General features: G+C 36.1%; 1 protein-coding gene across 5 annotated transcripts in view; it reads left to right on the forward strand.

Moving 5' to 3' along the window:
* Window positions 1–13,106, forward strand: part of LOC109048143 (glutamate receptor, ionotropic, delta 1a) — a 239,520-nt gene that overhangs the window by 188,302 nt on the left and 38,112 nt on the right. For all 5 annotated transcript variants that reach the window (XM_042774097.1, XM_042774098.1, XM_042774102.1 and 2 more), the window contains 2 exons: window positions 6,665–6,718; window positions 12,664–12,837. In XM_042774097.1, coding sequence (XP_042630031.1) covers window positions 6,665–6,718; window positions 12,664–12,837 — 228 coding nt within the window. The remainder of the gene's footprint in view (window positions 1–6,664; window positions 6,719–12,663; window positions 12,838–13,106) is intronic.

Below are 13,106 nucleotides of genomic sequence, written 5' to 3' on the forward strand. Positions count from 1 at the left end.
TACTGAGGCAAACAGATACGGAGGACAGACTGTAGCAATCCTGGGAATGCATGCAACATGAATAAAAACAACTGTGCAGAGTTTACATACACTGGAAAATCTTAGATGCATTTTATCAATCCTGGCGATCAAACCCATGACCTTGGCAAGACTATGCTAGCTGAGCTACATGATTTGTTAAATGATTATGGGGCACAGAAAAGGCTAGGTGTTTTTCTTTATCAAGGCCATGCATCGATCCGTTAGCATTTCTTAACATCTTACAAGGACTCATGTATGATGCATGTGGGATGAAATGATAGAAAGAAAACGAATGGGGTTTTTACTGAAAATCACTGCTTAGAAAGTGCTGCTGTTTATCTTGTTCAAGGTTCACCATAGTTGGAGATGGGACATTGCAATCAGTGTTTAAAAGCTGGAGGAAATGCAATTGCTTTCAACCAACAATTTCACTTAAAATATATATATATATATATTAGGGATATGCCGGTATCAAATTTTCCTGTTGCCGTATCAAATTTTATGATAATGTTTTGTCACGGTATGCGTTATTATCACGGTATTGAAATTAAGTTTTAAAAAAGTGGTATTGGAATTTGGTCATAATACAGAACTTTTTTTCTTATAACAAAAATAACTAAACATTTAAATACAATAAAGCAATACAAAAATATATTTAAAGTTAAAAATTTTACACAGATTAAAGTGCAAAAGAACTTTAAAGACCCTTAGGTATCACTTTACAATAAGACCTCATTAGTTAACCTTAGTTAATGCATTAACATTCACAATGAGCAATAGCTACATTTGCTGTTATTAATCTTTGTTAAAAAAATACAAGCCTTAGCTCATGTTAGCTCATTAAATAACAAAGTTGCAACTTTCGATTTTAACAATGTGTTATTAAATATTGGAATACCTAAGATTAATGAATGTTCAGAAGAATTTTTCATTGGCAGTTTGTAACTAATGAAGCCCTAATGTAAAGTGTTAATGAACAATAAAGAATCAAAACACTTTCAAACAATATCTAGGACATGTTGTAGTCCAGATTAAAATGGAAAAAAAAAATTATGGAAATATATAAATATTATTTTATATTATTTAAATGTTTAGAAAGTAGCAGCTGTTTTTATTTATGGGGTTTCCAGGGTAAGGGCTGCATTTTCTGCAGTTTAGCGCCATCTGCTGTCAGAGAGTGAATGTGCTTTCATTCAGCGCATCTCTCACGTGTTCCTCCATGTGCTTCTCGTGCCTGCTTGTTTACATCAGGTTTCACATGCGTCTTTAAAGCAGCGTACAACCAGGGCCGGCGCGTGCCTATAGGCGAACTAGGCAGCCGCCTAGGGCGGCAGCTCAGCCAGGGCGGCAAGAGAGAGAGAGAGAAGGGAGAGAGCGAAAAGCGAGAGAGAGAGAGAATTTTTTTTTTTATTATTTGTTTGTTTTACATTAAGTTACAGTTATCGCACTTATATCAACAGCTTTTCCCCCCCACTCCATTAGTATAAATTTAAATTAACTTTAAATTTAGAATAAAAATTCCCTCCCGGGTTTTACATTAAGTTACAGTTCTTAGAGCGGCATCGATATGCGTGCAAAATACGTTAATGTATATTCAAATATGTCAAAACGAATAAAATTATCTGGTCATGAGTACAAAAGACGACGTCTTTTAAAAGAGCAAGCACTGGAGGAGAAACAAAGAGGCTCCTTTTTGAAATTCAGCGCCTCTGGAAGTCAAGAGGACAGCATAGTAAAAATCAGCAGCGACCATGCTAATGACAGCGAAGGTGTGGACGTTGGTAGTAATGTCCTGGAGGAGGCAGACTAGAGCTGAAGATCTTTGCCCGAACCCGACGGGACCCGATGGGACCCGACGGGTTCGGTCGGGTTCGGGCTTAATTTATATCATCCCGATGGGACTCGGGCCGGGCTCGGGCTTGCGCTCCGGTTTACAAGGTAAACGAGCGGGCATGTCATGCGTTTCGATTAGCGCGAAAAAGATGCGAAAATGGATGCTGAGTAGGTGTAACAGAGGCTTGCCTCCGGCGATTATGTTTTGGTTGCACCAGCAACTAAAGCAAAGTCTGAGGTGTGGAAAAGTTCTGACCATGTTTATAATGAGAAGAATGAATGAATAATGACGCACCATCAGTGAGCGCAGGAACGCGAAACAAAGACCTCTACAGTGGATTCAAAATTTTCCTCCACAAAAACATGTAGGCTTAGCCTAATCTTTGTGAGTAAAGGTTTTTCAAATGATAACTAATTATTCATTGAGTCTTATGCATAATGTGGACAGAGTATTTACGCTAAATTGGCATTATTCTTTGGCGAAGCAAATCTGCCGGATCTTTATCTTAACTTCGTTATTGCCAAATACCCATCTTAATTTAAAATTTATCTTAACTTATTTTGTTAAAAAGGACTCGTTTTTATTGGTGCGTTGGTCTATTTATAGGCTAAATGAGCCTATGCCTATATTTAGAGTGCTGAGATGTTACGATGTTACAGAGGACTTATTTTATTTCTTATTCCAACTTCCAAGTGGTCTAGTCTACGTTAGTTATGAATAAATTATGTTAAAACATGTATAAATGATTCATTGTTGACACAAGGAAAAAGAGCTGTGTGTGTGCGCGCACATTTGAATAATATCGGGCTGTAAACGGGTTCGGGCTTTTAAAAAGCTGTCAATCAAAATGTACTTGTCGGGCTCGGGCCGAAATTTTCCCAAAAGACAGTTGGAACAGGAGATTTTCAGAGGCTCATTACAGTCGCACATTAGCTAACGGGGAGAAACTTGACAGACCATGGCTGGTTTATTCTATTAGCAAGGACGCAACGTTTTGCTTTTGTTGTAAACTTTTTTGTGAAAAGCGAGAGAAAGTCTGCTCTGGCTAAAGACGGGTGTCTTAGTGTAATTTTATAGATAAAGAAGATATTAATTTGTTTACATGCATCTTAAGGATACCTAATTGTGAGTGTGAGGTGGGGGCGGCACGATCGTGCTCTGCCTAGAGCGGCATTTGAGCTTGCGCCGGCCCTGCATACAACGGTGTTGTGCATTTTGACCAGTTGATGGGAAAAGTATTCTTAAAATGCATTTCAAATTCTGAATAATTTGTAATACATAATTATTCTCGGTATTTGGAAGTGCCCACGATAACAATATCGTAATTATATTCATATATATATCGCATTACCGAATATAATATATATATATATATATATATATATATATATATATATATATATATATATATATATATATATATACACACACACACACCTCCATAAGTATTAGAACAGTAAAGACAAAATTGCTTTCTCTGCTGTGGAGTCAAGACATTTGCAAATATGATTAAAAGATGGATATGCGACAAATTTATTATTAGGTCTTTCGACACATACGTTTTACCAAATAAGAAGGACAGCACTTTTAGAGTTCATCCCACTATTTGATGTGAGCATAAGTATTGGGACAGTTGAATTTAAGGCAGATGTAAAAGATTTAAAGCTAATATTTAGTTGCAGATCCCTTGCATGCAATCAGAGTAGTGAGTCTGCGACCCATAGACATCACCAGACACTTGGTCTCATCCTCTGAAATTCTTTTCCCAGCCATCTGCAGCCATTTCCAACTCTTGCTTCTTTTGGGGAGTTTCTGTATTTAGTCTCCTCTTCAGCTGGTAAAATTCATGTTCGATCAGATTTAAATCTGGAGATTGATTTGGGCAATCTAAGACTTTACATTTCTTTGCCCTGATAAAGACCTTGACTGAACTGGCAGGGTGTCCTGATCCAATATGAAGTGCTTTCTAATGAGTTTGGTGGCGTTTTCTTGAATATTGGTAGCCAAGATGATTTTGTACCCTTCCAAATTCATTCTGCTACTGCCATCATACATGAAGTCATCATTAAAATTAAGAGCTCCTGTTCTAGACATGCATGCCCATGCCATGACACCACCTCCACCAAGCTTTACAGATGAGGCTGAATGCTTAGAATCATTTGCAGTTCCCTTTTTTCTCCACACTTTTGCTTTCCAATCACTTCCAGTCTCATCAGTCCATCAACTCAGTTCCAAAACTCTACTGGCTCACATTTGTGAAGAATCTTGCCTTTCTATTTTTGGTGCTGATCAGATGTTTGCATTTTGCTTTGTATCTTTTGTAATTCTGTGTTGGATTATATTGCGGACTGTAGATTGACAGAGCATCACCCCAGCTTTCTGGAGGTTGTTGGTGATTTTACAGACATGTATTTTAGGGTTCATTTTCACAGCTTTTATGATTTGTCTGTCATCAACTACTGTTGTTTTTCTCAGCCGATCAGGTTGTCGTTGGTTGCTAGTGTTGCCAGTAGTTTCCAAACTCTTGATTTCTCCATGCCCTTTGTTTTTCCTATAGCTCTAATTGACTTCCTTTTTTCTTTTAGCATCCAAATTGCTTGCTTTTCTTTCAGAGTCCTGGTTTGTGTGTGTCATCATCTAATGCAAGATTTAGAATGCAGAAGCGATGGATATAACTGATAAGACACATTCCCTGCTTTTAATATCTGAAGAATTAATGCAACAGGACACAGCTAAACACTTAGAAAGACCTGTGAGGCAACTGTTCCAATACTTATGCTCACATCAGATAGGGAGATGAAACTCTAAAAGTGCTGATCTTCTTAGCTGGTAAAACATTTTTGTGTTGAATCACCCAATAATAAAATGTGACAGTCTTAGGTTTTTCTCATATTAATCTTTTCATCATATTTACAGATTTCTTGACTCCACTGCAAACAGAACAATTTTGTCTTTACTGTTCCAATACTTATGGAGGGCACTGATTTATCAGTCTTATAGAGACTTACGGGATGGGCTGGGATCTGTGTGCTCCGTAAGATTACTCCTAAAGTTGTTTCTCCTTTCCTTTTGTCAGGAAGTCTGTATTACCAAAAAGTGAGAATTTGTTTTAAATGCTGTAGACTGTCCAATTGATTTTAGTTTGAAAACAACAACATAAATTGACCAAGAGAGGAGTGTCAGTCTGTTAAAAAAACAAACTAACTAAAATTCTATTCTATCTAAGAACATTTAAACTGCTAATGAAGTTTAATTGGGATATATTTTACACTTTTCTTAATGTGGTGATCTACCAAGAGCAAACAAACCACAGTTTACACCAGCTTAGCTTCAAAACACATCTTGCTGTAGTGAAGAAATAAACTGACAGTCAAATAACAGAATCATTTGTTCTCATTATCACAGCAACATCAACATCACAGTACACTAGCAGTTAGTCTTGATTGTGGTGGTGAAGGAAGCGATCCCAGTTTCTGCTTAATAACGTCACAGATTTTGCAGTGGAAGATGTCAGGGTACAAAAAGGCATAAAAATTCTTTGAAGGTTGAGAAGAAGAGTGAAGGGGTCAAAAGCTGTCATCTTCATAAAATCAGGAGTTTCAGTTGAATAAGTCAGTAAGGCTCACTTTTCTTCCTTGTCATCATGAAACAGGATTGCAGTCATGGAAACTCTTATTGATGTGGACCCATAATCACAAAACATTATTTTTAAGATTTTCTCCTAAATCTGTGGTGCGTGTGATGTGGTGCATGTGCTGTGCTGAGCATCCGAGTGCTATTCAGTAGAAAAATTTGGATCAATGTTTTTTCAAGTTGATGTAAAAACCACCAACACACTCTCCATTGTTTTGAAGCGTGCATGCAAGCAGTGTTCCAACCTCCAGCTGTTTTTATTCTTTTCCTGCATCCAATGTATACTTTGAAATGCTGCCTGAGCAGGAAATTTTACTTTTTTTTTGAATTTCATCTATCTGGGTCTGACATAAAAATACACTCCCACTATCTCTTTCTGTATTTCTGTATACACACATATACTGAACCCAGACAGGATGTTTGATAAGGAACATTTTTGATCAGTCTCCTGCATTGTGGTCTTATCGCTTCATTACTGCCTGCGGTCAGTCCAATATATATTCCCTAAGCTTGAAAGCCAGACTGTCTCTGCAGGTGTTCCACTGTGGCCACTGTCAAGATTCACAACCAGATATCCAACAATTGGTATTCCATTTCATTGACAGGTGGTGATTTTATTACATTTCTATTCATGGGACTGCTTTTCTGAGGAATTCCTTACTATATACTGTCTCTGTAACCCAAAGGGATAGTTAATCTAAAAATTAAAATTCTGTCATCATTTACTCACCCATATGTGTAACATTTTTCTTCTGTGTAACATAAAAATATATTTTGACAAATGTCCCAGTGTTTTTTGTCTATACAGTAGAAGTCAATAGTAACCAAAAATGTTTGCTGTATTATTATTATTATTATTATTATTATTATTATTATTATTATTATTATTGTGTCTATTATAGCAGTATTACTTTCAAAACATTAGTTTGAAGATTCAAAACTTTAAAAGCAAAGTTTTCTTTTTACATTGCTACAAGAAGCAGAAATTCTCATTTTTGAAGTGCGCAAATGTCTTCTGAAAAGTTCCTTTGAATGTAACACAAAAGTACTTTTTTAAAAGATTGTCCTTAGCTCTCAAAGCGGCATGGTTGAGCTTATAATTTTTGTATGCAGACCAAGAAGATTTGGATATTTTCATCACAGTAATTTTTTCTTTTGTCTTTTTGTTTTCTGCAGGCAGTGGAAACGAATCTAGCATCCAAAGATAGTCACTGGGTGTATGCCAATGAGGTAAGCACATATTTATAACAAGTTTCATTACTCATTCTTATCTGTTTCAGAAAAGAGGGATCGACCTCAAAACTGTCAGTAGTCAGATCCTGAAAACAGCCCAAATTCAGTCTCCCGTCGTCATATCCAATTTCAACTTACAGTGTTGATATGTGGCACATTTCTCATTCAGTATGTAATATGCTGTCACCATGCTATAGCAAAGCTGACAGTGGATTATTGCACTGGCACGACTCTGAGCCACAGTTTTGCTCTCCTTATTTCTCTTTCTCCCTCACTCTGTTGACTGAGAACTGGATTCGGAAGCAAGACCAAATGAGAGTCTGTCCCTACAAGAACCAGTGAGAGCTGAGCATAGAAGTCTAGCCCAATAAAAACTGAGTGCAGTACTCAGTAAGACAGAGACCATGGCTGTGGGCTGAATGGCATAAAAACTCTGATTCTGTTTGATGTGTTGACACCAAGAGAAAATTCTACACAATAGGACAAAAAAGCATCAGACAATGTCTTTTTATGCATAGAGAGAGAAAGAGAACTTTGCTTTTACTTTGCTTCTCTGGGACTACCTGACAATATGACAAAGTCATACTCGAGTTTAAAATCTTACAGCACACTACAAGCTTACCCAAAAACGCTTTGTCTATCTCTCTGTATCCATCTACACTACATGGCCAAACAAATATGATTTCAAAACCATTCACATGGAGAAGAGGCATCTCTTACCTGGTATAAGAGCTCTCACTCTTCTGTGAAGATTTATCAGTAGAAAAGCTGCCATAGAACATGGATGCAGGTATTTGATCCCATTCGGACAAATCAAAAAAAAAAAAAAATGCCAATGCCAAAATGATGAGTGCCAGAGATACACTCTTTAATACAATGAAACTGGATGGGGAATAAAGGCTGGAATACACTACATGACTTTTAAAATCTGAACAGATTTTAAAACACTGGGCATCATACATATACCTTCCAACTTTGTAATAGTCACTTAGTCATACACTAAATGACTGATGATCACACACTATCAGACAATCAAAACAAATCATCATCAGATAATCATCAAATCAAAGTTGTTCTAATCACAACGAACTCAAGCAAAAACACCTTGTTGTAGGAGACGCATGACAAATAAAAACAATGTGTGTTCTAAAATCGGCTGAAAATATCAAACATGTTTGATATCCTCTGACTTGATGGAATCGTAGTCTGAAGCTAAAAAAGTCTGTGACCATCATGCTCTACATAATTTTCTATGAAGCCTGTCAACTCAAATCTGCAGGCTGGCTCTGACTTTCGTTGACTTATCCAAAATGTTAATTGGGGCAAAAGTTAAAAGGGAGTGTTAAAAGGTCAAAATGCACCATACACGCATAAAAAAATTTGTCCATAGGACTTATGATTTATTTCTGTCTTCTGAAACCATATGATAGTTAGTGTACAAAAAAACGAAGTCGTCATTCAGTAAAAATATTGTTTAAAAACAAAAGCTTAGACATTCTGCTAAACGTCTTCTTTTGTGTTCCACTGAAACAAGAAAGTCATACAAGTTTGGAGCGACATGAGGGTGACCAAATTATGTTTAATTAATGGTTTATTTTTGTAAATTGGCATATAGTATAGTTATAATATAGTTGAATTTAAATGTTTTAACATGTATGTAAATTATATAGCGTTCTTTTACTGTTGTGGTTTTGTTTTTATAATATGTGTCTCTAATCCTAATCCTGTTTTTGGCTCTTCTCGTTTCATATTTGTTTATTTGCATAATGTAGTCAATTTCCAATGTGATCAAATTAAAGCAGTCACATTCAACCTAGAATGGTAGAAGAGAGAAACTCGCACTGCATTACCCCGAGGCAAGAAAGGTTTAGATGTTCACTGAGTCACATTGCTGTGTTTCTTCTGTTTATCCCTTATTCTGAATTGAAGCTGAGTAATTTGCTTGTGTCTCAACACACAGCCGACATGAAGGTCACCACAACACCTATGAACACAAATTAAGCCTCTGCAGTTTTCATTCATCAAGGTCATGGCAGAATGTCTAGTGTAGTTCAACACAAAGTCCAGTTGCAAACGAATGATTAAAGGGGTGGTTGATTGCAATTTCACTTTTTTAACGTTAGTTAGTGTGTTGCTGTTTGAGCATAAACAATATTCGCAAAGTTGCAGCGCTAAAAAGATCAATGCAAATGAAGATATCGACTTTCGAAATTCTGGCAGTTTAATATGCCTACAAACTGGTAAGGGACTACAACAAGCTTCTTCTCGGGTCTGATATGTCACTAACCCAGATAAACCCCGCCCCCGGGAACACACAACAAAGGGGGCGAGTCCATGCTGCGCTGCTTTAGAGAAGAGGAAGAGAAAACTAGGAGTGCACGTTAAAATCTGTTCATATATGAATCGCGATTCGGTCTTCTAACGATTCTAATGGATTCTCAAGTTTCAAAACCAATGTTCTAAGGCAGCGGTTCTCAATCCTGTTCCTCGCGTCGCCATGCTCTGCATCTCTCTCTCTCCCTCTCTCATTCGTCTGATAAACTCCAACAAACTGTTCCATTTATACACTTATTTTCACAAAGCAATGAGAAGTGTTATACATGGATGCGCGTATGGTTGCTGTGCTGTATTAAAGCTTTAATCAGAATAAAACTGTATATTAAAAGCTAACAGAAGCACTAGCATTTACAAACAACAGCATATCTAAAAGTATGAGACAACAACTAACAAACATACCATTAAGGGCCGTGCTTGCACAGGTTCTGCGCAATCCTCTTCATTAATATTCTCTGCGTCTCAATCGGGCTCAAATTGATAATCAATATCCACCTTTTTCCTGATGTAAAAATGGGCGCTGCCATTTGTAAATTCTATGGGTGTAGCTTCCAGTCTCATTTGCCTCCAGCTATTTTTAGATGTTCAAAATAGTTCGTTTTGCTGCTTGATATTGAAAATTTATATGTCCTATCATATTATTTTAATCTGTTATCTTAATTAAGAACACACTGGTTTGTACTGCAAACAGTTTTACCGTTTACTGCACGTTGTTATTCTCCCCGTTATTTACCTATAGCGGCTAATGAAACGGAAGTCTCACCCATAGGCTTACTTCCACATTGAGGAAAAAGGTGGATAGAGGACGTTATTGTTTATAATACAACCGGATCACATTCTGAGCTTGAGGGGCGGGATGTTCAGATGTGCTCTAGAGGCAGTTTAGCGAATCACAACACACTGAGCCAGCTGACCAATCTCAGCCCATCGCATATTTCTGAGGGAGGGGCTTCATAAAATAAGAAAATAAACAAGCCTTTTGTCAGAGAAGGGATAGATCGGTGTGGAATAAAGGTAAATTATTATGTGAAAAATAATGTTTTTTTTTGTTGTTGTTTTTTGTTTTTTTGAACACATGTTAGACTGCACCCCATAAACACAATCAAGCCTAGAAAAAAAAAACAGTCAACCACCCCTTTAACATAACAAGGATGCTAAATAAACAAAATTTAACTGTAAATAATTGAAAGAAAAAATTGAGAGAAATATTAAATATCCCTGCTATCCCTGTAATGTCATCGTTTCATTAAGCCTAGGCTCCTGTACAGATGTGTCTTCAGTTATATTCAGGGTTCTGACCTTTAATGGATGTCAGAATATTCTCTTACTTTCACAAGCTTATGAAGTTTAATTAAATGACAGACTTCATGCAGCATGTTCAGGGATTCAAAAATCTGAGGTGATTTAATTACAGACAGTGACATCAGAAGTCCTGACTATGCTTAATATCACCTTGATCAGTTGATCAGTAAAAAGTTTTATAGTCATGAATAAATGAATAATTAATACCTTCACCAGGGACGTGTATCAGAGATCAATTACACGGTGGGCTGGCCTGTTTTGATTTAATGTGTAGGGAGGTTGCTTATGAACTCCCAGCATTCCACACTGTGAGTCGTCTGAGCTCTGTGATCTCAGCTACTACTGTACCTTATTTTTTAGTTTAGGTTTTTTTTTCAAACACCAACGGTTAGACTGGTGCCAAGATTATAGAAAGATATTTTTTAAGATCAAAGTCATTATAAGGACTGAATGTACTCCATTTATAAAGGTCAGTGAATCAAAAGCTAATTTATAACTCTTGCGTTGTTTCTTAGAAAATAAACACTATTTCTAAATTTAATACTTTTTTCTAAATTAATACTTTTTTTTAAGCAAGGATGTATTAAATTGATCAAAAGTGACAGTAAAGACATTTACAGTGTTTAAAAAGTTTCTAGTTGTTTTTAACTTTCTTTTCATCAAATAATTACTTTTCTTTTTTTTTTGATAAATGCATTGTTGGTGAGCATAAGGAACTCAAAAAGAGAACACTATGACAGCAGTATCAAATTAGAACAAGTTGAGAAAACATACTCATACGGAAAATAAATAAAAATAAATAAATACATAAATGGACTTAATAATGATGGGTATCATATAAAAAATTGCCATAAGTTGTATTATATGGTTAAAGTGATAGTTCACTCAAAAATAAAAATGAATGGCTGCTTTTTTTTACAAAGAAAGTAAATGAAGACCAAGGGCTACTTGGATTTAATATATTTAATTTTTATATTTTTATATTTCTGAATCCATATGATAGCTTAGTATGTGAAATACTGCAAGCTGTCATTCACTGGAAATACAGCTTTGTTAAAAATTGCATGAGGGTGAGGAAACATGCTTAAATTCAACAAAGGACATTTCAGAGCTTTCACTATTTAACAGATATTAAAATTGGCATTTATTGTACCTTATGTATATAATCCTTTAAGAATTTTTCTGTTTGCAGCTGATCAAGTATTGCAGATCTTTAAAAGTGTTTTGATTGTCATGCACCATATTCTCAGAGGGACCAATCCATCTTTGCTGTCATTATTTATCCTCCATATGTTGTACGTCACATTTCTGGAAGTTATTGAGAGAGTAGGTTTCAGTTCTTAACTCCCTGAGGCTTTAGCTATTCCAGTGTGTGTTTATAAATTGCGCTTAAAGACTATGAACTAAACTAAATGCTTTACATTTTAAACAGACAGGCCTTAATTTTGTTTTGTTTCTTAGTAAGGCTGAAGCACTTCTGACTTTTGATCGATATGTCTTGATGCTGATATTTTCTTCTACCTTGACTAGCAAGACATTTATGCTTTAGGTTTTTGTACATTTTAGCATTTGCTTGTGTGTGTGTGTGTGTGTGTGTGTGTGTGTGTTTTTTTCTTGTGTTTGTTTTTTTTATTATGGCTGTTTTTTGTTTTATTTGTTTTTTTTGAATGTATAATTTTATGTACACTCACATAATGCATTTTGTTTTTCTTTGAGACCACAAATCATCTTATCACGACATCCCCAAATTTATTTCCAGCCTGTTTTCATTGTTATTGTTTTCATTGTTCTGCATCTCCAATCAATGAATCATATGTCTTTGCACCAGTTTCTGCATCTCCAATCAATGAATCATATGTCTTTGCACCAGTTTGTTGTGTCAGTTTAGTGTTTGTTAAGTGTCATTTATTGTACAAAATATGGTGTTTATTTATTATGTTTTGTTTTTTTGTTTTTTTTGTGTATTTAAGTGTTTGTTTAGTGTTTTTTAATAAAACGGTATTTAGACTTCTTTTAGTTTTTTGGTTTTGTAGGAGACTCTTGTAGGAAAGATAACAACCAGCTTGCGAGACCAGCAAAAACCAGTTAAGACCAGCAAACCAGTTGGTTTGAGCTTTTTTTTTTTTTTCAGCAGCGATATCTGTTGCTTTTAAATAAAATTTTCTTTTTTTGCAGGGACAGTCCTCAGAGCAGCCAGGGGTTTAAGATATTTGTTTGATGGCTTTTTTTTTTTTTTTGTGGGTTAATATATATGTGTTCACACTATCTCTTTATGTATGTGTTTGTGTGTGTGTCTATGAGTGTAGGAGGTTAGTGACACGGAGATCATGGAGCTTGTCCACAGCGCTCTGGGCCGGATGACAGTGATCCGGCAGATTTTCCCCCTGTGGAGGGACACCAACATCCGCTGCATGAGGAACAACCATCGCATCTCCTCGCTGCTTTGTGACCCACAGGAAGGGTACCTGCAGTCTCTAGAGGTACATATCTTAGCAACATTTTTTCAGAGCATTCACACTCATTCATCAGAAATAGGTCGGCAGGTCAAGGTCAGTTCAGGTCAGTGCAGTTTCAACATCAGATGGACTATTTTTGTGGTATAATCTATTTCAAATAAATCTGCAACCGGCACATAAAAACAAAACAGACTTTGGTCAGTTGCAGTCTTTTCCTGTCAGTCTAGACCAGAATTGCTACCTTTGTGAGACAATGAATTATTTTGCAATTAACTGCAAAAAAAACAGAATGA

The sequence above is a fragment of the Cyprinus carpio genome, chromosome A17, assembly GCF_018340385.1.
Source record: "Cyprinus carpio isolate SPL01 chromosome A17, ASM1834038v1, whole genome shotgun sequence".
NCBI classification, from domain to species: Eukaryota; Metazoa; Chordata; class Actinopteri; order Cypriniformes; family Cyprinidae; genus Cyprinus; species Cyprinus carpio.